The sequence below is a fragment of the Agelaius tricolor genome, unplaced genomic scaffold (genome assembly GCF_023055355.1).
Source record: "Agelaius tricolor isolate 1412-34295 unplaced genomic scaffold, bAgeTri1.0.p SCAF_2, whole genome shotgun sequence".
Lineage (NCBI taxonomy): Eukaryota > Metazoa > Chordata > Aves > Passeriformes > Icteridae > Agelaius > Agelaius tricolor.
This window is the reverse complement of record NW_027269262.1, coordinates 52,453,585-52,475,501: the sequence shown is the minus strand read 5'-3', so window position 1 is coordinate 52,475,501 and position 21,917 is coordinate 52,453,585. Positions and strand designations below refer to the sequence as shown.

Genomic DNA, 21,917 nt, shown 5'->3' with positions numbered 1-21,917 from the left:
TAGGATCATGGTGAGCATCAGACATATATGTCTTTGCTTCTGACTTTTCTGTTCACTCTTTGCCTGATGTGCATCCCCTACATGTGGAGAGAAGAGATAGAAAGGAGAGGGTCTTAGAGGGCATGTTGTGGCCTGGGGTCATCATAGTTTTTTCTTTATAGCAGAAGAATATGGAGGTTCTGAGTCTGTAACTGCTGAGCAGTAAATGGAACAGAGCTGTGATGGTGTATTTGTTTGGATTTGTACTTGAAGAGAAAGCACAGGGAGCCTTGGGGGCAAGGGGAGTGAGGAGAGGTAATGTAGAACATAAAATCAACAGAAAAAAGTTTGCCAGGAAAAAGCTTTGGTTCTGATAAACTCATGTTATGAAAAAAATCATACAATCTGTAAAAAACACTGTTTCATCTTTTCAAACAACTCCCGTGTTTTAAAAATCCAAAATGTCTTCTAATCAGAGCAAGGTTTCTTATTATCCTTTGCTCAGCATGGCCTGGAAAGATTGAGCAGGGAATAGGAATCCTAAAAGAAGAGTTTGAGCTGTCTCCCCTGCTCTGTAAACATCTCTTATGTTGGTTTTGTTGAAACAGATTCTGTCTGGTATTACACTTTTACCAAAGGATCACCTAAAGAAACTGAGGACTATGGAAAGTTGAAAACTATTGGTAGATACTTCCTGGCATAATTTTTCATATTTGCTGCTTCCCTGAAATTTTCTTTAAAGACTGTCATGCCTAGTACTTAGTAGTCAACACTTGCTGTATTCTTGGAAAGCAGACAATAAACTGAGCAAATATTGTCAGCTGCCAAGTTCAATGGAAGCAGACGGTTTGCAGTGAAGCTGGAAGTAAATAGAAGTTAGTGCCACAGTTGCTTCTTCCTGTGTTCCCCAACTGATGCCTTCTTTCAGTAAAAAAAAAAAAAAAAAAACCAAACCCAAACAAACCAATGGAAAAGGTAACAAGTCATACCTTGAGTGAGCTCTCAACAAGGTGCGTTTCTTTCCTTCGGCTTCCTAAGGAAAAGGAGCCTCAGAGCTGGAGAGAGCACAGCCTCTGATGCTGTGTCTACCTTCTGTTGACATGGACATCCGACACAGAATCAAATAAAAAAGGACTTTCTGGACTTTACACAGTCTGAACATCAAAAAATAACAGTTGAAATTTCCTAGGGGACAAAATTTAAAAAGATGATTTGATGACTTTGAAGTATTCTATAAAGCATTTCCATTTTACAACCTCTGTCAGAAAAATTTAAAAAAAATCCCAAACAAACAAAACAAAAAACCAAAATTCCCCAAAATAACCAAAAAAGGGAACCAGCCAACAAACCAAACCCAGAAAAAGGCCGAGCGAAATGATGTGAGGAAGGGAAGCAATTTGCAAAAGCATTTAGCTTTGACATTTTCCTTTTTCTTTTTTTAAATTCAGGATAAAGATAATTACTTAAAGGTTTTTGAGAATTTCCATCAGTGAGGAAAATCTTTGAGCAGTTCTGCCAATAAGACTCATGAAACAGGAGATTTTGTGTCTCATTCACCAATTTGCTTTGCTAGTAACATTCCTTTGGATTCACCTCCCTTGCAATGCTCCAGATGCTCAGTGTGTGGCTAGTGAGGAAACCTCCAGCCTTCAGATCTGGTAGTGCAAGGAGGCAAAGATGAGAAGGACCCTTCTCTGTGTTCTTCCCAAAGGAGCACTGGATAGGTGTCACTCTTCCAGGACAGTTGTCACTGCTAAGCTACCTGTTACATCAGAGGCCTTTACCCCAAAAAGGAAGGGACAATGACTTTAAAAAATCTTCCAGCTAAAAGCTGGAAGCTAACTCTTAAATATTAACTTAGAGATCAACAGTAGTGGGATTGGTTTCATAAAGAAAAATGGGGTTTTCAGAGCTTTAAACAGCTTCTAAGTTATTTCAATACAGGAGATGGAAAATTACCTGACAACTTTAGAAATAAAGGAACCTTTAACTTGTAAGGTAACTCTGTAACAGTTAAGTGTGGCCTGCCAGGTAAAATATTCACTTACCCTTAGACTTCTGCTTTTAGAAGGAAAAGGAGTGATTATTGTTAAAGCAAACATTAACTAATTCTTTTCTATGCTTTTTTTTTAAAGTATTGGACAAAATTTAAAAAAAATTCTAGTAGATTCGGAGGAGGAAACCAACAATCAAAGTCTGTAGCAAATCATTCTCAGCTTAGTATTTGTCTTCCTAAACTTCATTCTGTCAGTGGTCAGCAAGATGTATTAAATGAGCATCCTCTTGAGTGAACATTACTGTGAGCTCTGCTGCAATGAAAACTAGGGTCTTCTGCCAAGCCTGCCTACATGGAGAATAAAAAGATGAAAACCAAAATCTTCATGATAAGACTGGTTTCCAGGTTTTTAGTATTTCTAGAAAGCTTTTTCACATTCATTCTAGTGTGCCTGGGGCAATAGGTGCAAATTAGAAGAGGCAAAAAAATCCATTCATAAAGCAACTTCCATACATTCAGGAAATTTTTGAAAATTCTTTGAACTGAAGAACTAAAAAATCATTTGCAAGAGACTTTATCGTGCTTTACATTTTGACAAAATCAGGATGTTTTTAATGTCTGTACTTTATCCATAAGGGGAAAGGCATTATGCAGGATTTGGTCTGTTGATTGTGAGAACTCAGGTCCTTCCCCTAGCACTGATGTAGGGTTAGGAAGAGATTCTGGATGCCTATTCACCTATAGGTTATGATGTTTGTTAATTCATTTTATGTGATGACAAAACCTCATAAAATTCCTTTGTCCAAAATAAATTTTACATTGTACCTTATGGCTTTCATTGAGTTCATAGTTAAACTCCCGGATAATTAGATTTCCTCTCTATTAAACATGTGTTACTAATCATGGCTATCTTTGCAGTCAGCTATGGAAGCCAAAATCCATTGAAATAAGCAGTTTTCATATGACACTTTTGTTGCACTGAAATGCCCATCCAGGAGCTGGGAAGGTAATTGTTGAAGATCACATCCCATGTTCTCGATAGCAAAACATTTTTTTCAGTCATGGACAAATGGATGCTTGCAACATTTGTTCAGTTTTGCAGCCTGAAACTAGATTGTCAACTACATTATTTGTTGAACACAGCATCCCTTCAGATGCCTTTTGAGAAGAAAAGGGTTGCTAAAGACCATCCTGGTTTCTGAAGATGAAATTAAGTTATTGGCGCTTACAAACAAAAGGTCTGCAACTGAAATGTTGATTGGGATAGTATGTATCTCTTCTATTACCAAGAGGTTGGTATCTAAACCACTCTGAAATAATTTGTTTCTGCTGCAGGTTAACACAGCCCCCTATTCTGAGATTCTTGCTACTTATTTTGACAGTATCGCTGTCAGACTCCGGTTTCTCAAATCCTTTGATGTAATGAGATATGAGGATGTAAATAAAACTCATCATGCATTCACCTGCCCTTGTGCTGCTCTTATGGCTGATTTTGCCTGTGCTTGAGTTCAGTGGGCAAACACTCGGGAGTTCCATTTGGCTCTGCTGTGTTTAAGGTCAGCACTGAAGCAGGAGCAAGGATGCCATCATATCTCTCAAGTCCCTGCTCTGAAGAGGTACCCCTACTCAAAGCCATGGTGATAGCCTATATGAAAAGATAATTAATGATCCAGGCTTCTGGGTTTACTATAGCCCTGAGTTAAGAGAAAAGTATACTTGAATACTCTTTTTTTTTTTTTTCATTGATGACCATGATCACTTGTTTGTCTTAGGATGCATTTCTCTTTCTGCTGTGTAACACTACACTGGATGCATTAAGAAGCACAGGACTGCCACTTCATGATTGTATTCTTTCCATTTATTTGCATTCCCTAATACAGAGGGCAGAGCATTGTTTAAAAACTGGAAGAGTCTGGAGCAAACCTGTTGTTGAGGCTTGTTTTCTTGCCAGCTTTTGTAGAATAAACTTGTACTAATTGCCCAGATAAGGAAAACCCACCAGTGCAAGATTGATGGATATGTTAATAAAGAAAAACAATGTACAAGAAGAGTATTTCCCATCCATGCTTGTTTTCCATTAACATGAGGCCATCAAGGTTGCAAAAGAGTAGGAGCGGTTTCAGGAGTGTTGAGGTCTCTTACAGCCTTTTCTACTGATTTCTTGTGAGTATATAAACTCTCTTGGGCTCAGCCTCTTGCCATGAATACTCATGGTTAATTTAGACCATGGACTGGTGATCTGAGTTTTAGAGCTGACGGGCATCTGCTGCTACCTTTGAAGTGAGGAGGATTTACTTATGTTGATGGGTATCTCTGTAAATTAAGCCACTTCTGCGAGTACTCAAATTCCTGGGTTTGTGTGCCCGAGGGAAACTACACAAGTTTGAAAATGTTGACTTTGAAATATACTTTGGTTTCCAGTCTTGTAAGTAGACAAAATAAATTTCACACCACATGAGGTACCCAGGAACTTAATTAAGGTGAATTAAGTGTTTTAAAATCTTAGCCGAACAGAAACTGCAAAGTGTGTGCAGAATAATAACAACACATGCATGTTCATCAGCGAGAACTAGAGTTTTGGAGTCTAAATCTAAGCAATGCTTTCAAGATAACATGTGGATAAATTTATCTCAACTTTTTTGCCATGGCATCAGCCTGCCTGTCCATGGTTTAGCCTTCCCTGACCAAGACCCACTACTGTTAATGGAATACAAGGTGATCATAAAATCCTTGCTGGGGACACTGTGAACCATAGCATTAACTGAATAGAATATTAGACTGTAAAATAAGGACTGTGAAAAAAAGAAAAAAGAGTGTGTCATATAATGAAGAACCTTTCACATTGTAATCTTGAGTTATCCAAATAGCAAACATGTAATAACACATGAGAGGGGGAAGCTTTATCTTGCTCAATGTATTACACATATTTTTGAATCCTGTCTTCATCACAGTGTTTCACTGAATAACATTTTTATTAATATTTGGAAAAGTCTTCTGCATATAAGCAGTGGCCATTTACATGTTTTTCATATTTCAGAATGTATTGTAAGATTCTAACAGTACTGCTTAGTGTGATATGAAACATAAATATTATATAATAAAGAAAATCTTTTTCAAAACCTAAATTGCAGCATTTCACATTAAAACTTAAATCTGGATTTGGCTCCAAGGAGACATATCAGTTTAAAACGTTCATGTCTTTAGCCACTGTATTATCTTTACTTGGTTCATTGGAAGAGCTCTCAATGCAGATGAATTAGATATTTTGAGTATAAGTACCCATCTCTTCTTTGCCATGTGAAATTTCCCTGTGCTTTTGGTAGAGACTTTGCTGACTATTAACTTCTTACTAAACTTTTACTTAAAGTCTCTGTTTTTGCTACTTCCCATTTTAAACATATTTTAAAAATTAGTATTTTTTAAGCATATCAATATAGCAGCACTGCTCCTTCTCAGGAAACAGTAGCTTCTCAGGCTGTTTGGCTGAAAAAGTTATGTTAAGGATAGTTGCAACTGCCAAAGTCTGGAAACTCAGAGTTATATCTGACATTTCATTCTTCACCTTAACTATTGAGCCTTGGCCATTCATTGGATTTTCACAGTGCTTTGGAGTTAGAAGGGAGTTTTACAGATGAAAGATGAAAATCAAAATAAACTCCTTTATCAAGTAAACCTTGCAAGGGCATTCTGAATTTTACAATGCACAGGGAGTTGATTGTGATATAACATACAACACAGGAGGGTTGGAATAAACAATTTATTCTCTATTGTTAGGGATGGTCATGCATAACTGACTTATGGCTCTGGTTTGCTCTGCCACTTGTTACGTGTGCAGTCATCCCTAACTCATACCAAAAACAGTTTATCATACTCCCATGTTGCATAGAACATATCAAATGTTCTCTCATTAAAAACTTTACTGGGGAGACTGAGTGTTATAAGATGCTGGCAGTGCTTTAGTAAGCTTTCCCTGGAGCTTGCTCTCACTATGGAATCTGTGCTGACAGTGATCATGGGATGGTTCCTGATATCCTACAGAGCCACAGTCTGCTGGGCAGGTAACAGTGCTCATTGACAGCACATAGCAGGTGCAGTGCAGGCATCAAAGGCTGGCTTGTCAGAACGACTGAGGGACTGCAGGGGCTCTCCCCAAGCTGGGAGAGAATCAAGGGGTAGGACAGTGTGGGACAGTGTCACTGTCCCCATGGTTTAACCCTCCTGCTCCTGCACTGAGGGTTTTATTTCATCCACTGTCAATTCATGACCTTCTCTGAGCCCTAAATTTGTTTAAAAACAGATAAGGCCATATGCTAGATAGTTCCCTGGCCATCCTTGTCATAGATGTATCTGTAGTCAATAGTTGTCTTTGGGACAGCCATTTGACAGATTTTATTCTGGAGCATTGTGTGGATCAAGCCCTGAGCTTTGTGTTCCCTTCCTGAAGGATGTTCCTTGTGGTTGGTGCATGTCTACAGCACAATCTAGTTTGGTTTTACCCATTCTTCTCAAAAGAAGATGCAGTTCTGCTACAAATGTGAATCATTGGGTTCATCACCAGCACACATTCTAGGCAGCAGCTGGAGTGAAGCCATGAGTGTGCCTCAGCTGTAAAGCTCCCACTGCTGGAGTGCACTACTGAGCTTGGAGCTCCTGGGTGGTGCTTTGACCCCACCATGAGCATCTCTGATGGTAGGCTTTGGTTCCTGGTGTTCTGTGCCTTTATTGGCCGGGGTGTTTGCTGCAGGCTGACACACGGAGTGCTACACAGGTGTTGTCATGCCTGGGAAAATGGTGTTTGACAAGGGTGCTTTCCATCAAATGCATGGTCCCACTGCACAGTCATTCACATGGATGGCTGTTTTCCAGGCTACATCACCTTCCTACCTTACAGGAACACTTTGAGCCTAGACCTTTATTTCAGTGTTATCTCACCCAAGCTGAGTATAACCGGTGAAAGTTCAATTATATGCAAAGTGACTATTAAAGCATCAGGGCTCATGTGGGGGTCTGTGCCTCCCCTCCAGTTTTCACTTACAATTGTGCTAAATCCCTCCATGCTGCAGAGAAATCGTACGTTCATCAGGTGGGGCATTGGAGGCCAGGGTGCAGATAACCACTTTTACTGCAGATGAGACATTGCAGTCCTGTTCTTAAGAACTGCCAGGCAGATTGGGAATCACGGTCACGGTTAATAGCAGCGAATTGCCAGCTCTTGATGGGTGGGTAGTCACTCCTTTCAGTGGTTGCCCCCTGGGGGAGAAGGTAGAAAAACAGAGGGAGGGAATTAGAGTGACTTTGCACAGTTGAGCAGGTTCATGCCGCTGGATCAGTGGCAAGCATTGGCAGGGCTCCACTCTGGGGAGGCTCACAACAACATCACAGTCTCATTTTTACCAATTGGTGTTGCTATAGCCAGTGGTGCACAGGGGGAGAGCAAAGATGAGGGGGGGAGCCGGGGGGGAGAATGAAAGCAAGAGTCTGGACTAAATTAAACAAACAAAAGTGCTTGTAAGTAGCATTTAACCCATAACCATTAGCCCAGTGCTGCTAATTGTACTAAACTATATATCTGAAGTTCAGTGTGTGATTAAAGAGTTGGCTCACAAACTCTCTGCATAACCTTAATTTTTTCAAGGTTCTTTGAGTGTAGAATGGCTTATAATAATGATTTTGACTAATACAATTTTTGACATGCAACTTTAATGCTTAACCTTAGTACAACTCCAGAGCATTTCATGTGTATTCAGCTGTAAAGAGTGATGATTTAAAGGGATAATATAAGAAAAAGGTCGTTCTAGAATGAACCTCTAACAAATTGCATAAAGGAAGCTTATTATTCCATGAGTAGAGAGATACGCAGCTTTTCTGATCATTTTTCTGCTTGGTTCAAGAAATTGTTGAGACATGATTGGGAAAAGAAACACAAAAAAATGAAATAGAAAACTGCAAGCAGTGAATATTCTTTTGATGGTTATGATTTTGTTTCCACTAAAAATACTCCTCAGTAATGTGGTTGTTCATCTTTCCTCTTGTTTTGGGTGAAGAATTCGTTCCAATAAGAAAATGCTGTTATTGGTTGGAGGATTGCCTCCCGGACCTGACCGGCTACCCAGCAATTTGGTTCAGTATTATGATGATGAAAAGAAGACGTGGAAAATACTGACAAGTAAGTGGTTTATTTTTGTACAGTTGTCTTGATGAATTTAAAAACATGGTTAATCAAATTAGACACTTTATTGATTTGTTTCTCTTCAGAGATTTGTTTATGTATCACAAGGGGCTTCACAATGGAGCAATAAATTGAGATTGCAGAAGATGCTAATTCTATAATAGGATAGGCCTAAATTAACATTGGCTTAAAATCATTCCAGTAAGTTTTTTTTTAAGTAAACTTGTAAGTCTTTCAAGCTGCAACATGAACCCATGCATATTTATGTATATATGAATAAAATCTGGTTTAGGAAAAAAAAAAAACGCATTTTTTTCAAGACATTTTTCTCAAGAGTCAGATCCCTGGTAAGCCGTAGTACTAGAGCACACCTTTGATTCTGTTTTGCATTTTCATTTCCTTCTTCCAGCTTTATCTGTTGTCCACAATCATTAAAGAAAGGTTTCCTCTGTACTACCCTGCGTCCATTGCTGACAGAAGCATTGGTGGAATATATCAGCTACAAAAAACAGTGCATGGAGGCTGCTATCACAAAATTCTTTCCCACCTTCTTTTAATAGTGGATTGGTTTTAGAGTAAGTATTTTGCCTCGAGCATCGAGATTTGGAACTTATTGTTATGTTGGTTGTGATTCCCAGTCTGACTTGGTCATGGAATCAAATCATAGCTTCTTGAGTGCAGCAGGCTGTGTGTGCATTAGTCCCCTTGTGGCTAAACTGGCTGCATTGGTCAATAAAACTAAATTTTAACTGTCAAAATTGCCCAAAGCAGTATAGATAAAATAATAAATGAGCAATTTTGATCCATAAATCAAAACCATACTTCTAAAACTGGACAACTGGTAAAACCTGGATTTCCTATTAGACCTGCTTTTTTTTTTTTTTCTCCCAGTAAAATACATTTTACAGAATTTTTTTCTTCTCCCTTATCCAAAGCCATATAATGGCATACATCCACATTAATATTACATGCACAGATTAGGATGATTTTTTTTTTTTAATTGCTGTGATGCAGGACTTGAAATAATGCCCTTGTAGACTGATTTTCTCCCATGGTATATTTAGGAGCCTTTTACAAAGTGGTGCCACATAAAGACTGTTTACATATAGACGACCTGGACTAATAGTTGAGGGTGTTGTAAAAGAATGACAATTAAAAAAGGTTATATGAAGTGTACATTATAAAAGTTTATCGCATCTGTGCTAGGAAATATATTATGCTTCACATTTTTCAGAATAATGAGTTACAATACCCACCTCTGTAAACTACTTCTAAGAAAATCCTGAAGATGGTAAGTCAGTGAAAAATCAATGATACTGCCTAAGGCAGGTGTTTTTTTCATTTGCTGTGTCTAATCCAGTGGCTCAACAGGAGAGGCAGAAGGAATGGATCTCTTGCTTCAAGATCTAAACTCTCTACTGAATTAAAGTAGGAAGCTTTTTTCCTGAGTCTTAACTAGCTGTAGATTGTCAGATTTTGTAAGAATGGAATTTATTCAGCTCTTGGTTATTTACATTGTGTTGCAGTTTCCAAGAATGTGGGAAACTACCCAGAGGCGGGATACCTTAATGCTCTGGTTTAATGTCCAGCATCTCTAGTGTTGGACCAACTGTCTGTGGGGGTGTTGAGAGATGTTTCAGGATAATTTTATGTAGAGAATTTAGTCTTTTCTGTGTTTCCTTTAGAAATAGGGAAGAAAAGTTCTCTTTCCACTATGGCAGTGCACATAACATTCTGCGCTGTGGTTAAAACCAAGGCATTTGTTACAGTCCTGGCCAGCTTGGGCTCAAGCATTTGCTGACCAGCACTGGAAGCCCTGGAGGTCCCAGGATCTGTCCCAGTGCTGGCTGAGGCAACAGCTGCCAAAAACAGAGCCATCTCTTGACATGAGTAACTCTGTTCTTACAAATCCTGCCAGAAAAGGATGCCCTCTTGGCCTGGGCTAAAGTTTGAAGAACACAGAGGAGAATGCCTGTCTTTTCACACTGAAAGACAAAATGTTAACAAGCATAATTTCTTAGAAAATATTTTACTACTTACAAAATGGCAACAATAGCTATTTTTTAAAATAGCTGGTTGAAATAAGAGTTTCAAGTATCCCTTTTTTTTCTGACTTATGGGAGAATGGGAGATAAGTCCAAGCAGATCTTCTGTCCTTTCTGTGAAATATTGAAGAACTACAGCATAGGAGTGTAGGGACTTGAAGAAGTGTGACTGAAAAGTCTTAGGGAACACAACAAACTGTACAAGCTGAAAACAATAGTGGTAGTTCAGTGCAGCCATGGTGTGCTGTCAACATACTGTGACATTTATTGGGGGTGTAAATTTAAGGACATAGTTCTGTCTTTATTTATCATGTATTTTCTTTTTTGCAATTTAGCAAAGAGTTTTCTTTCTTTACCTTTTTACCTCTCTCTCAATCCACTGTTGTCTTATCAGAGATATACAATCAGCAGCAAAGGCAGAAGATTTTTTTCTGTTTGGTTTTTTTTTTTTTCTTATTTAGATAATACTTTCAGTCCCAATGTTGCAGTTCATTCTCAACTTGTCAGTGCAAATGATGGGTTTGCTCCTTAGTGAATAGGGAGAGAGCAAAAGCTATGTCCTGCTCATGAGGCTCTGTGATGGGAAGAATTTCAGTTCCTGTACTCTGGTATTTCAACATGTTCTATTTTATTATCACCTTAGGTGTATTTGATTTTCTCCTGTTACAAAGTTTTTTCTTTAACCTTCTGGCTGCCAATAGGCTCCCCCACACACCAACAAAATGCCACATTTTGCACTTAGAGGCTTACTGATCCAAAGTAAGTGTGCACAGAAAGTCCCTCTCCCTTCCTCCAAACCCATTTGCATTCCTCATTTTCTGCTCTCTGTGCCAGTGGCATCTGGGGGTAGGGATGGTGGGAAAGGAGCAAACTCTCAGTCCTGGGTGCAGTGGCAGGGCCATTAAGGAGGAGGTGGATGTGAGGAGCCTGAATCTCCTCTTGTCACTGTCCGCTGAGAGGAGCCCCAGCAGTTACTCTCAGGGCTTGCAGACCCATTTGAGAGGGAGCTGCTTGCCTGTTTCCTTTTGCCTTCTCAGCAGGGAGAGTGGCTCACTCTCAGCACTCAGTTGCTTAGGGCTCTGTGTCCTGCCTTGTGTGATGCATAAGGAGCAGGAGCAGATCAGCCATCAGGAACTACGGGCTCCATGGCACTGCAGCTGGAGCTGCGGGGACGGGTGCGGGTGGAACAGCACGAGCTATCGAGTATGACAGCTCAGCACAGGAGCAATCTCATTTTGTTCCCTAGACAAGACTAGATCTATTGGCAGGGGATCCTGCCCACCTCTCTCTGCCTGGGTAGCCAAAGCACCAAATGCATCAGTACTAATGGGAGTAATTCGAAAGGTATCAGGAAAACAACTTGCCTTGTTCATAGACCCAGGAGAGGAGGGGAAGCATGCACCCATTTCCAATTTTTTAATGTCATCATCTATAGGCAAGAATGCTATGGCTCAGGGGATCGGTAGATTTTTCACAGTCTAGTATTACTGTGTATTTTTCCTATCTGGTATTTCTCAGAGAGTTATTGTTTATATGTTGACAACATAGAGGCAGAATAAAGAGTAAAAGAAAGGAGTAAGTTAGTGGCATTCTACAAACATTTTTTGCCACCTAATTTTGCTTGATATGGGCACAATCCTAATCTGAGATTATAAATAATATTATGCACATCATAATGTGTACATTGGTGTTTAATTTGAAACACTTATTGCACAGTTGTGCCTGAGCAAAGTTGAGGCTTTTATAGACTTTATCATAAAGTACAGCAAATATCTTCACTGCATGGTTTCTTTTCAGGCTTGCCTACATGTGCACAAACACTGTTCACTTTTTAGCTGGGTACTGCATAGGTCACGTAGCAGCAACAGGCTGCCCGGTGACACAAATGGAACAGCTGAAGGGGGTGTGACAGACCTCAGTAACAGCAAAAGTCGTGCTCTGTTAATGGGTTTTCATTATTTTGTGATATTTTGTAGTCTTCATAACTACTTTCTGGATGTGGGGCTTTGGGGGGGGTCTCAGTGTCACCACCTCATACCTCACTGCTCAGAACCAGGAACTGCTGCTTGGGTTTTAATTACCAGTTATGGTCCTGCCAGGAGTCTAATTGTGTTTAATTCTAGAACTCCTTTGGTTGTTTGTTTTAACTGAAACGTTTAAGATTAATTAAACTTTAAGGAAGTGAAACAATGTTTTGTTTGTTAGACCTATTCTATAATAATTGCAAAATCCAGAGCCTATAAAGATTTTTTGTGTTCAGAATTGCATAGCTTTCCCAAAAACCCTACTGCTAAGGCAATGATGTATTACTTTCACTTTCATTATATGTTTTTAATCAGAGCGTGACTTCACACTAGACAAAGCGATGCTTTATGCATGGTCTCCCTTGTTTTTTGCTAAAATCTTTTGACATGATTAATTTTACTTTAATGCTTTTGTCTTGTTGTAATGGTAAGGATGATGGGTATAAACCAGGGCAAAAAAAATGCATGCTTTTCTGTCATAATGCTTCTAAGCATTTAAAAATATATTAAATGAAAGAAAAAAGTATCACAAGAGAATGATCTAACTGGAATTAAATTCCTTGCTATGTGAACAGAGAATGCAAGAAATAAATAAAAATGATGCAGTCATTGTTTTAGGTGAGGTTCTTTTTTGTTTTTTTCTATAGCAATTTATCCATCTGTCTGATCGGAAGTGATGACTGGAAGAGAAATTGGGTCTTATAGGTTTCTAGATATACAGCAATTCCTTGCTTCAATCCAAAAATTCCTTTTTCTCTGAAGCACAAAAGGTAAAATGTTGGAAGCATTACTGAACTCTTACATGGCATGTTCCATCCATGTGAAGCTGCAGCTGCAGCAGATACTGTTTTCATATCAATACTTTCTTTTTCAATAAGATGTTAATTGTAAAATTGCTTAACTTCCCTAGTTCACCACATCATGTAGGTGAACCACGGAGAGAATTCAGTGAACTTCACAATAATGGCAAATATATGGATGGGCTATAATGCATTTATGCTTAGGGATTGCACTAGGTTCGGATTTTAATTCAGCATAAAGGCCAACATCATTGTCCAATGAGAACTGTCTCATATTTTTTGGGGAAAGACAGGGAAATGTCCAGAAATTTGACAGATTGGAGAATTTAGTCAGGATGATCAGCATCTATTTTCAGGTTTCTTCTTCTCCTAGTTATCCCTTAGTCTTTTTTTCTGTTTGTCTTGGCCTTCCTGCCCTTTGCTAGGTATGTTTAAGTCAGCTGTGTTTGGTCCATGTGTAAAGACAAACAATGAAGCAGGAACCTTGATTTCCTTCCCAAGCCCTCTCCTTCCTGCCAGCAGCAATCACACAATGTTAAAGAGTTGTTGTCTTCATCTGATTCCCTGACCATAATGAGCAGTCAGAAACCTTTCCACCCTTGATGCTCTGATAAAGGCAGTCCATCTTTTCTTTCCTTCCCCAGGCTGGATGTGCTTTCATTTTTACATGAAGCAGGTAGTCTTTTACCCCTGCAGGTAGTCTGGTCTAAATACAACATATGTTATTTCTGTCATTTTGACTTTTTAAATTTCCCTTGAATGTGTTCTGTGACAGTGCAGCAGTCCTCTGTCTTCAGTAACAACATTTTTGCATGTCAGCCAGCATTTAGGCATACTGATGGTTCTCAAAACCCTTTGAACATCATTATTTATGTACTTCATCCAAAGAAGTCAAGTGAAAGGAATTAGAATGGTTTACTTCAAAGTCAGCAATAGAGAACCCAGGTCACTCTAGTCCCCAGCCTGCATTGTTTCTGCTGGAATAGGTCATATTTCTTCCTTCCATGTTTTCTTTGGCAGTTCTGTGGTTCTCAGTTGTATCAGCCTTTCCTATACTGAATGATACTTTGTCTTTCCTGAGGAAATTAATAACAAAACTCATGTTCCTCCTTTTCTGAAGTGTCTTTGCAGTCTCTGAGAACTTCTCAATCCTTCATGTGTTGGAGTGTTTTATCCAGTTTTCTATTTTCCAGGTTGGCTACTTATAAGACAAACAGTATGATTATAGCTCACATCAGAGGTTCTTGGAAGAAATTTTCAAAGGCTTAAGTGTCAGCTTGAGTACTACTAGATGCCTAGCACACACTGTGCCTTTGGAAATGTGGTGTCTTTCAAGTAAATACATTCAATCACTGTAAAGCTTTCACTTTTTTGAAGAATGATATTAGAAGTGAAGGTTTTCTCCTTCAGTTTACCCCAAAACAGTTGGTAACTGAATAAAAGAAGTGATGTTTGCAAAAAATGTGTGAAATCATATGGACAAGTTGTCTTGATAAATGCTTGTTCTAATTTCGTTCTTCCCCCTCCTTTTTTTTTTTTTTTTTGTAGTTGTGAGAATAGTGCACACTTATGTTAGTCAAAAAATGTGTCTTGATGAGCACTTCTTGGCAGCCCTGATAAATTTCATCTCTCTTACTCCATTTATCCAGCAGTTGGGGATGCTGCAGCTTCTGCTTCAGTGCTGTGTCAAGGATGGTTTCAGCACTGCATTGAAAAGCTTGAGCAAGCATTAGCATATTGCTAAGCCAGAAGTCTTTATATTACCCACTAGACAGGTTTAGTAAATGTGGTAGGTGTATGTAGAAGTTGTGCATGTGCACATATGCACATGCTTCTATGTATCTTCCTTAAAGAAACACATGGATTGCACTGAAAGCTAATTTTAAAACATAAATTCTATCTATGTTTTTCATACTTAGACCTTTTTAAAAGGTTAAGAAGCAGGAAAATACAGTCACAAAGGAAGGAAGATTCACACACAGAAAACTTGGCTGTTTGGTACTACTATCCAGCTTTAAGCCTGAATTTAGATTAATTCAAGGTGGTCATACACACTGCCAATAAACCACATGTTTTACACCTACAGGGAAGTAAGAATATAGAAGTGAGGAACAGAAATACAGTGAAGAGTATTTTTCTACATGTGACATAGCAGAGGTTAACCACAGCTCCCGTTCTGAGGATGATGCGTGGGAGTTCAGCTGTGCAAGTGCCATTAATGGCGCACGCCTGCGTGTCTAAGAGCAAGGCAGAAGTCTGAGAATGAGTAAAACCTAGCGGCTGAAAACATAGCAGGTTCTCACAATGATTGCTTTATTGATGTGTTAAATATTATTTTCTTCTGCACTGCCATTTGAGATAACTTCCAAGAAATGTCAGCCCTCTTTCAGCACGTTTTTGTTTTTGATTACAATGTTGTCAGCTTCTCCATTTACACAAGTGTTACTTGATTGTTTCTTCTATTCCCTGTGCCTTACTTATAAAAAACGTGGCGTGTTGTAAATTCTGGATAGCGTTCTATTCCTGTGTTCCCAGTGCCTACACATCTTGCTGTGGTGTATCTTTGAAACAACTCTTTTCACTGCATTCAGTCTGTTTGTGCTAAAGCTCTCAACAGCCTTTCAGCTTCTCTTGGCTGCTCTCTGTCTTTTGTTATGAACTTGTGAACACCCACCCGTGTGGAAACCAGGCTGTTCATTTCCTCTTGCATATACAAAGATGCCTGAAGATACCTACTCGTCTTCATCCTCAAAAATGCCATTGGCAAACAGTTACTTCCAGGGAGAGTCCATAAGTGTTACCTGAATGTCCTGTTCCCTGCCTGTGCTCAGCCAGGACCCTTTATGGTTGAAAACCTGAGGGGGATGAGAGAACAGGGCACAACTCGCTTCCAAAACACTGAGGAGTGCCCCTTCCTCAGGCAGGCACTCAGGCAGTGGAGAGCTGAGTGAGAAGGCAGCAGGGGTAAGAGAGGTGAGTTCCCCCATGATTGGTGCCATTTTCACAGCAGATGCTGATGTCAGGCTGCTGTGGGGACATCTTACAAAGAAAGGTGCTGGCTCCTGGAGATGCCACTCCTTGTTACATCCTTGCAAGGCCATCAGAACCTTTGACTCAAAGCCTTCCTCCTGTATCACAGAGCTTACCTTTTTCCAAGTCATCTTTCAACGTGAGTTACATATCTTTACAGATGGCTTGAGGATGACAGTTCCATTTTGCAGCAACTTCTACTGCTTAGTTCCAAGGCAAAATGAACAAAAATATTTCAGATGTTTTGGCAAAACTATAGTCACATCAGAACATCCCTTCTCTTCTCAACATCTCTTGTGAAAGAGGGTCGCAGTTAGAGCACAATTTTTTAGCTTGTGAATTCTTCATGTATGTCCCAAGGGGTATTTCACAGCTCCACCAAAGAAAGTTTTGTCAAGCTTTGCAAGGCTAACTGCAAACCAGAAACTGTCTAGCTACAAGTGACAAGTTGCTTTGACTTCACCAGGTGATCTACAGAATGTGGATATGTGGGCTTAGCGCCACCCTAGAGGCTCTGCAACATTTTGAGTCCATCTCAGCCTATGGGCATTGTCTGTCTGCTATGTAGAAACATCTGGTCCAGAAGGAAGTGGGAGCTGCCTTGTCCTGTCTTGTGTCCAAAGCAAGTGTCCCACCTGGCTAGATACAGATTTCAATAAAGTCACATCATTTCTACCTCGCCACAATGTTCTCAGCAGACCTGTTTGTGTAGTCCCTCAATAGTATATGGCCACTGTCTCTAAGAAATAAACCATTTGGAATAACTTTAACACAAAATTGTATGTCACTGTGCAAATTCAGTGCTCCTTGCAAACACATTGCTTTCTGGTTTTTAGTTAATTCCAGGTAAAATTTGTGTGTTTATTCTACCTACTTGCTCTGGGATTTAGGTAGCATTAATGGGAGCTAGGCACGTATGGAGATGAAAATGAACTCAGATGTGTTTCTAGATTCTTACTTTGAAAAGCATTCCCTTTTCCAGTGGCTAATGTAGCATTTATGTAAAATGGGTTGAAAACAGGATGGCAGAACTCTTCTAGCTGGGTAAAATGTAACAATAAAAAACTCTCATTGAAATCCTCTGATTTCTTTGAGAGATTGGTACATTTTATGAATTTTCTCCTCTCAAATGTTATTAAAAGGCAGTTTCCTTCTCAGAAGTGTACACAATTATTTGCAATACGGATTTTTGAAGCCTGCCTTAGCTTTCTCCATTTTTCTAAGTGCTTTAGTGGTAAGAAGTGAAAATTTTGCGTCCTTGACTTTATTTGCTGTTGTATGTTCTTACGGTGTTGTACAGGCTCATTGTTTATAGGAAGTCATTCTCTTTTCAATTTTCCTCTATTTTCTCACAGCTTAAGTTCCTTTCTCCCTTCCCTTCCCATCATTTTCCCCTTCCCTACTGCCTCCCCCTATTCCCCTATCTTCCCCCTTTTTAAGACAGAAATAAAATTTATTACATACTTGAGAAAGGTTTTCTCTGAGCTTTCTGTCTCATACCAGGTGTTGTATGAGCTACTGCTTTGATTTAACTGAATGCTGGAGTATCTGCAGGAACAGACTAATATGTCTTTACAGGGATGGGTTTTGGTATGTTGTTTTGTCATATTTATATATTGTGATTCTGCTTCCAAATGGGGATTGTGCTACTATACAGGGTATGCAACTGCAGAATGACTGTTCACACCGAGAAAAAAAGTGTTAACAAATTGAATAGTAATGAATTAACCTGCAGAAAAAGCATTTTGCCCTAGTACACAGAAACCCTGCATAACTAGAGCATATAATTTTAAATGAAGCAGGCTCTAGGAATGCCTCAATGGATGTGATGTCGACAGTAGCTCATAATTCATGGATATGAATTATGGCTGAATATCAGGAAAAAACTTCCTGACATTGAGATCTATTAGGTTGTGGAATAATCTCCCATGGGAAATGGTGGAAGTCCCATTGCTTACAATCAGACTGAACACTGGGAAAGGGACAAATCCTGGCCTGGCCTCAATCTTTTAGGGCAAATTAATTAATTGCTTTAACATTTGCCTTCCCATCAGTCTAGACAAGTGGTCTCTTCTGGTATTTGCCAGGCAAGAGCAACAAAGGCAGCCCCACAGCTGTGCTGCCTCTGCTTGTGAATAGATCACCCTAGGCTGATAAAAAGGGGTGCCTTTCAGCCCCTCCAGAGCTGTTCTGGAGAATTGCTCTGATGGCTTCTTGGGGGCTGAGTGTGAAATAAATGGGGCTGTGTTTTTGGCAGGGAATGGTGGCTGGTTTCCTGCTGCAGTGCCCTGGACTAACCTGCATGTAAGGGCTCTGGTGGGTGAGCAACCCAGCAGCCCAGCTGTTTGGCATGAGAGATCCCACCCAGGATCCTTAAGGCCACAAAAGGGAATAGTAATCTTTTCCACGGTGCAAACATCTGTTTTCCATGGAGTGGGTAAGCTACCCGAGCGTTCCCTGGGCTCAGTAAACGCTCAGAGCGGCCAGTGGCTGATGCAAGCCTGTCGTTTGCAGCAAGAAATTATCTGTGACTGAATCATCTTAAAAATTCCCATTTTATTACAAGTAGATAATGTATTTAATGCACACTATTTAGCTTTAATTTGGAGGGGGGGAAGTCTTCAACTCTTGAGATGGCTGTGGCTCAAACTATTAAATCAAGCTTCTTTCCTTGTGAGCAGAAACTGCAAGTAAATGCAAGTGATGGTTCTGCAGTGATGAAATTAATGTATATCAGTTCTGATTATTTTAAATATATATATACACGTACATATATATGTATATATATATATGTATATCTATATATTATATACATATATATATATTTGTTAGTCTATGATCAAGAAAAAAACCAAATCTGGTTCTTTCTTTCTGATCCTGCAGCTCTTTGACATTCCTTTCATGTCAATTCACTTCAATCAGAAAAGTATCTTTTACATTTCTTACAAAACACATTCACACACACACACACACACATATATATATATGTATGTGTATTGAAAATGGATTGAAAAACAGATTTGACTCCAAAACTTACTAGAAGATGGTAAAAGAGTTTATCTATAGACTCTCTCTCTATATATATTATATATTTTTCAATCCATATATATATATATGGATTGAAAAAAAGGTTTGACTCCAGAACTTACTAGAAGATGGTAAATGTTCCTCCTGGGCTAAACAGCAAAGGAAAAATTGAGAGAGAAATGTGCTTGCACCACTTTGAGGTGGGGAGGCTTGGCAAATTATGTTGTTAGAAATCATTAAAATATATTTAAATAGAATTACCATGATGAGTGATGTATGAGCCATGTTTCTTCTCTTCTCCTCCCTCCCCCCCACCCAGTTTTACATGCAGAATAACAAAGTGTGTGGCTCCAATCTGTACTCAGCAGCAGCTGCTTGCTTGTTGGTCAAGAATTGCAGCTGCTGTATGTGCACGGCCTTAAACAACATACACACCATATGTAAAAGATACTTTTCTGATTGAAGTGACATGAAAGGAATGTCAAAGAGCTTCAGGATCAGAAAGAAAGAACAAGATTTGGTTTTTTTCTTGATTATAGACTAACAAAAAATAAGTCCAATTAAAAAGAAGTCTTCTGCCCTCATGCATATGAAAGGCATTGTGCAGGCATAACTAAGGCAGAATTTGACTCCCAAATTAACTCATTTGCTGGATGCAAAACTGAAAGAAAATCCTTATGTCCAGTTTATAAGTGTATATAATGAAAAACTGCAACAGCAGAAAAATGTATTCATATTATATCTCTAATTCAGCAAAGTATTAATCACACTGATGTTCAGCAGCCTGTTTAAATACATGCTTAAGTACTTTACTAAGTACTGCCTGTAAACAGCTCTATATGATGGTGCATTAACACAGGGCAGAGTTTATCTATAGACTCTCTCCAGAGGACTGCAATTATTTTAAGTACTGTGGCAGCCAGTAGCAGAGAGCTGGATGATCTGTGGTGTCCAAATCCCAGCCTTCTGGCTAGTTCCCCTGCAGCCCTTGTCTGCCAGCTGCATTACCACTGATGTCCACACCAGCTCACTTAAACTTTGTTTTATTCAGCAGAATCACCACTGCTGGAATCAGCTGGGCATTTACTGGCTCCCATCAACTTCAGCTCCAGGAAAGAGAGACATGTTCAGGGCAGAGATGTCCCATGTAAGGGTTTATCCAATGCTCAAGCCTCCAGCTTAAGTCCTGTTAATGTGCAGGATGTTTTAGGGGTTTTCTGCACCAGGATATATTTCACCCAGCAAGATTGGAGCCACTGTCCTGTTTTTTGTCATCTCCCATGCTGTCTCTAGCACTGCTCCAAGAAATGATCACTTCAGCACTCAGAAATTTGATTTTTCTTAACTGCAAAGATTTACAACGTCAATAAAGCCCTGACATAGCATCCGTTTTCCTGAAGCCATGATGTGGCTTCACTCCATCAGCTTTATTTTAGCAGCCTGGCTTTTCCTCAGAGAGGCAAGGCTGCCATGAACAGGGGTTCTCCCCCAGGTAATGCATTGGTGCCCACCTGAAGTAGTTGCAGTCACTGCAGGGCTTTGATTTGAAACTTTCAGTATTGGAAAATAATTCATTGTCATTTGAGAAAATAATGGAGGGAAAAGTGTTCTGGCTTCACATGGCACAAAGCAGTGCTGTTCAGTGGGAATGAAGCTACATCTTGACACCATGTTTTTTTACCTCTTCTTCTGAAGTCCCTAATTACCTTTTAGCAGTATGCAAAAAATGTTCTTGAGGGCTCTGTGTTTCCCCTGAGGTTCAGAGGTTTTGCAGGGTGCTGCAGGGTTAGGCTTCTGTGGCTGCTGGGGTGGCCCAGGGGTGTAAAGCCAGGGATGGGAATCCTCTTCCTCTTCACAAAAGCAAGGCTGCAAAAGTAGCACCAAAGTGGGGAATGAATGATTACACACCAGTTTTGGGTGTCAGGAGCCCTACAGGGGGTGCAGCTAGGGTTGAGGAATGACTGGTTTTGGTTGGTTGGGTTGGACAACGAGGGCAGACACCAGAGCTGGAATCCTTCTTGGGTGGCCTCCAGAGACTGGTGCAAAAATGTCAGGCAAGTGTAGCAGGAAAAAAAAAAAAACCCACACATGAAAAGGAGAGTCTGGGCTACTAGAGGTAAGCAAAGAGAATGGTGTGCACCAAATTCATATCACTCTGTGAAAACTATTCATGAAACGTATTAATAATTTAATGTCTGTTCCACTTGTAAATGATTTGTGGTTATCCAGTAGAGCAACCCACAGACAGATACTAAAAACTGGGAAGAAATATTCAATTTACCCATTTTTGGTAATTTATAGATGCCTTTTTAATGCACTTTTTCCTGCCACTGGTGGATACAGTACCTACTGAACTCAGGCCCTTGACCAACTGGGACCTTTAAAACAAAGGAGAACTCGAGAGCACACCAGTTGGGGCTGGGTCAGTAACATGAAGTTAGTTCAGTTATCACTACACCACACCATAACAATTTTGGTACTCACAGTTCTCCCCTGGGACTGTCCCCTGAGAGCACAACAATAATGCTGCCCTTTGTCATGGGCCCAAATAAAGCGTAACTGAGTACCTAATTCTGATTACTTCAGGGAACTTGCTGCAGAGTTACATTAGCTGTGTTGCCAACAACTTTATCTCTGATCTTGCACATTTAGTATATTAAGACAAAGCTGTGTGATTCAACTGATTGTTTTCAAATGGGAGGTTTTGATCTCATGGTTGAAAATTAAAAGACAATTGAAAGCAAATTGAGGAAAGTAAATTGAAGGGGCATCAAGCATATGTAGTGTCTTGGATATAGTGGTGTGGCTTGTAATTTTTGAAAATGTTTTGGGTTATCAGCACTTGTG

At 39.6% G+C, this 21,917-nt stretch overlaps 1 protein-coding gene across 2 annotated transcripts in view; it reads left to right on the top strand.

Moving 5' to 3' along the window:
• Positions 1 to 21,917, top strand: part of KLHL14 (kelch like family member 14) — a 60,613-nt gene that overhangs the window by 8,237 nt on the left and 30,459 nt on the right. For both annotated transcript variants that reach the window (XM_071418825.1, XM_071418834.1), the window contains exon 3: positions 8,020 to 8,141. In XM_071418825.1, the coding sequence (XP_071274926.1) occupies positions 8,020 to 8,141 (122 nt within the window). The remainder of the gene's footprint in view (positions 1 to 8,019; positions 8,142 to 21,917) is intronic.